We start from the raw sequence: 3,727 nt of genomic DNA, 5'->3' as shown, positions 1-3,727 counted from the left end.
GAGGGAGGGGTGGGATGGAAGGGATCGAGACGTCATGGACGCCACATGATTTGATCTGCGGTGTGATGCTGCGACGTGACGCATCAAAGCGCGGGACATACCGAAATGCCGCGAGCGGGGGCGGGCCGCGCGCACCCTCCGCCGCCGCAGCCTTGTCGGCGCCGACAGCCTCTGACAGCAGCGCCCGCAGCGGCGCCGCGCGCGCGGCGGCGGCAGCGCCGCCCTCCCCGGCCTCTGCGGCCGCCGCGGCGGCGGCCGCCTCCTCGGCGGCGCGGGCGGAGGGCGCTGGGTTGACCTGCGGGCGTCGGCAGGGCGGCGGTCAACTCAGCGGGAGTGCGCGATGAGATGAGATCAAACTCCATCTGCAAATCGTCATCAAACGACGCATCCGCCATGCATAACGGAGGGATCCTGGCTGCTTGCATGTCGCATGCCATGGCGCTGCTTCGAGATCAAGCAGCCCAACACATGGCCACCCCAGGTTAAACCCCAGTCGGCATGCTGACTTCACAAGTGTTGAAACACGTTTGATGTGCAAACAGTGAGCGGCGTAAGCGAAAACAGGTATCGCGAAGGCTGACAACAGATGACGTCACCCCTACATCACCTGCACGACCACCACCGTGTCGGTGTAGGGCAGCCACATGTACCGCATGTGGCGGTTCTGGCGCAGCCACCTGGGGGTGGGGGCGGTGGTCGATGAGTGATGTCACCGCAAAGGCCAAAGCTCCGACGATAGCCAAGCAATGACGTCACATGACTAGAAGAGCGCCAGCGGGCGGCGGTCAGGGGAGGGGCATAGGGTTCAACTGGCGGCCCCGCTTCCAGAGGCTGGCAGGAAAAGAGGAAAGCAGGAAACAAAGTCCCAGCATAGTATGGCCGCGCCCCCCCCCCCCGGACTTTTGGGGGGCTTCAAGCCAACATTCGCACAAAAACACAGGCCTATGATGGGGTGCCTGAAGAGAGTTTTTGTGGGTGTGCGCAGCAGTTGCAGGTGCTGAACCTGCGCTCACTTTCCGTGGTTCTTCTCCACCTCCTTGGCCGTGGCAGTGAAGGTCTTCTCTATCAGCTGCTTCGCTGGCACGGCCTGCGAGGGCGGGGGCAGGCGAACGGGCACCGTCGCCCGTTCGCCGCAGGGGCGGGTCAGACGCTTCCGTGGGGGCGGCGCGGGCGGCGCTGTAGCTTGGCGGATGCATGCGTCTCGAGGGCCTGCTGAGCGTGCTGACTCGTGCGTCAGGGCAGCCCCTGGATTACGTATGCAGCCCTGTCGTCCCAGGCCGGTGCCAGCGAGCTCTGCCCTGCATCCTCGCCTCAATCACACAGATTCAACGAGCAAAAGTGTGCGTGCACGCGTTCCCCTGGTTCACTCTTTCTCTGACACACCCCCCCACCCCAACACACACACGCACACGCACACGCGCACGCCCACGCCCACGCCCACGCCCACGCGCGCGAGCGCACGCGCACGCACGCATGCACGCGCACAATCCAGCACACACACACACGCACACACACATACACGCACGCACACAAACACATGTACACGCGCACCCACCCACCTGCAGTGTCAGCTCCGTGACGACCCCCAGCAGCCCCAGCCCGACCCGCGCCAGCTTGAACAGCGTCGGGTTCTCATCCGCCGACAGCTCCAACACGCCCTGCGGTTTGAGGGCCCGTTTCAAGGGCTGTTGGAGCACCACCCACAATCATATTGCAAACGCTTTGCACCCGCTCTCGGATAGTTCCATTCCACATGCTGCCCCAAGCAGCTGCCAGAGAGTATACGGCGGTGGGCTCGAAGCGGGCGCATGGGCTTGTGAGTTGTGGGGTGCTCTAGGGGCCAAAAGGTCCTCATCAGCCGACAGCTCCAAGACGCCAGGCTGCGGTTCCCAGGGTCCCATCGTGAGGGGTGACGGGGAGGACCGCCTCTAAACTGGACTGCAGCAATTTGAACCCGCCCGGGGGTGGTTCCGTCCCGCACGCCGCCCACAACAGCTGCAAGGAATCATCTGAGGGCATGCAGAGGGCCCAAAGCGGATCGATCGATTTCGAGGCTCTAATGAGCCTGATAAGAGCCAGCCGGCCAGCCCATTGAGGGGCGATTGGATTTGCGTGCCAGGGAGGCGGGGCTTTGTTCAGGCGACAGGAGGGCTGGGGCAGGGACGAGGGGCGGCGACGCACCTTGCCGGGGGTGACCATCCTCAGCGCCACCACCTGCTCGTCCACGGGTGGGATGGCCGCGCCAGTGCCGTGCGCAGACACCTGCGAGGATGGCGCAGCGGGGCGGCGCCGAGGGCGAGAGGGGGGAGGCAAGTGTGTGTGTGTGGAGGGAACGGGGCAGCGGCTGCATGGGAGCCAGCATACGGACGTGTGGAAAGCCCTTAGATGGGGGGGATTGGTGCACGCGATCCTCAGTGCAGCCTCTGGTGCGCACAGCACATGCAGGCAGGGTGCAAGCTCGGCGCCGCGCGCGCACATGTACTCACACATGCGCGCGCGCATGATCACATACACACACACTCACATACACACACACAAACACACACACACACATACACACACACATGCACGCACACACACACATAATCACACCACAAATGCGTACAAACGCGCGCACACACACACACACACACACACACACACACGAGCACGCACACACACACACACAAAAACACACCTGTGTGAAGCCCCCGATCTGCTGCTCGCGAATGCTGGCGTAATTTTGCAGCGTCAGCCCATACGGCTTCAGCTCATCCGCCACTTGCTGAACACGGCAGCCTGCCTGCACACGGACCTGTTTGAGGATGCAAACACACAGGGTGCAGATATGTGGGTAATGGTGTGTATGTATGCATGTTAGTGCGCGCGCTCGGGCCGCACGCGTGTACGGTCGTGCGTGCGTGCGTGCATGCGTGCGTGCGTGCGCACACGCACGCGCATGCGCGCGCGTGTTTGTCGGGAGGGGCGAGTGTGTACGTGGTGGGGAGACTCTCATGACAGCGTATGTGTGTGCACGCCTACACCGGCCCGATTCGCGCTTGTTGGCGAAACTGCAACCGCCGCGGCCCGCGGCGGGCGCGCAGGCGCACCCACCTCGCCGCTGGCCTGGTCCACCCACAGCACTTTATCCAGCAGGGCCATGCTCATCATGCCCTCCTCTGCGGAAAATATGTATGAGTGTGCATATGTGTATGTGTGTATGTATGAGTGTGTGGGGGGGAGGAGGAAGGGGTGGTGTGGAGGACTCTGTCAGTGGCGGCGGCGCCTTGAGCGGTGCCTACGGAGGCAGCATACGCATGCGATGCCGCAAGCAAGGGGATGTGACATCGGCTGGCTGCAGCCATCCGGCAACATTGCACCGCCCCTCCAGCTGCCATCGATCGAATGAGACCGGAAACCCCTTTCCCCGGCCCAACCCCCTTGCTGCCACCGGCGGGGCCGCGAGCGCGGGGCTCACCGCCGAAGCTGGCGCCGTTCGGCGAGAGCGCGCCGCCGACGACCCTCAGCCGCTGGCCCCGGGCGTGGCAGTCCTTTACTATTGCCCTCACGTCCGCCTCCGACTCTGGGGTGTAGTACGCCCTGCAGGGGCGATTGTCGTCCCATGACCGTCAGCGAGGCGTGTTAAAAGACGGCTGCCAACAACCAAGGCGGCCCTTGCCGTTCCAGGCCTTGAATGCGGCAAGGGTGTCCTGACCTGAGGCCCTTCCTCCCTCATCCCCCACCGCCC

The 3,727-nt window shown here is 63.9% G+C and overlaps 1 protein-coding gene across 1 annotated transcript in view; it reads right to left on the bottom strand.

Moving 5' to 3' along the window:
• The window catches only part of MNEG_10953 (hypothetical protein), a gene marked incomplete at both ends in the record, with an annotated part of 5,162 nt that extends 2,015 nt beyond the window's left edge, over window positions 1–3,147 (bottom strand). Inside the window, 7 exons of the mRNA XM_014040574.1 lie at window positions 136–295; window positions 608–677; window positions 1,014–1,087; window positions 1,560–1,658; window positions 2,182–2,262; window positions 2,678–2,794; window positions 3,094–3,147. Coding sequence (XP_013896028.1) covers window positions 136–295; window positions 608–677; window positions 1,014–1,087; window positions 1,560–1,658; window positions 2,182–2,262; window positions 2,678–2,794; window positions 3,094–3,147 — 655 coding nt within the window. The remainder of the gene's footprint in view (window positions 1–135; window positions 296–607; window positions 678–1,013; window positions 1,088–1,559; window positions 1,659–2,181; window positions 2,263–2,677; window positions 2,795–3,093) is intronic.
• Between the last annotated feature and the right edge of the window lie 580 nt (window positions 3,148–3,727).

Source organism: Monoraphidium neglectum (assembly GCF_000611645.1).
Source record: "Monoraphidium neglectum strain SAG 48.87 unplaced genomic scaffold scaffold02527, whole genome shotgun sequence".
Lineage (NCBI taxonomy): Eukaryota > Viridiplantae > Chlorophyta > Chlorophyceae > Sphaeropleales > Selenastraceae > Monoraphidium > Monoraphidium neglectum.
The sequence above is the reverse complement of the archived record's forward strand: the minus strand, read 5'-3'. Positions and strand labels throughout refer to the sequence as shown.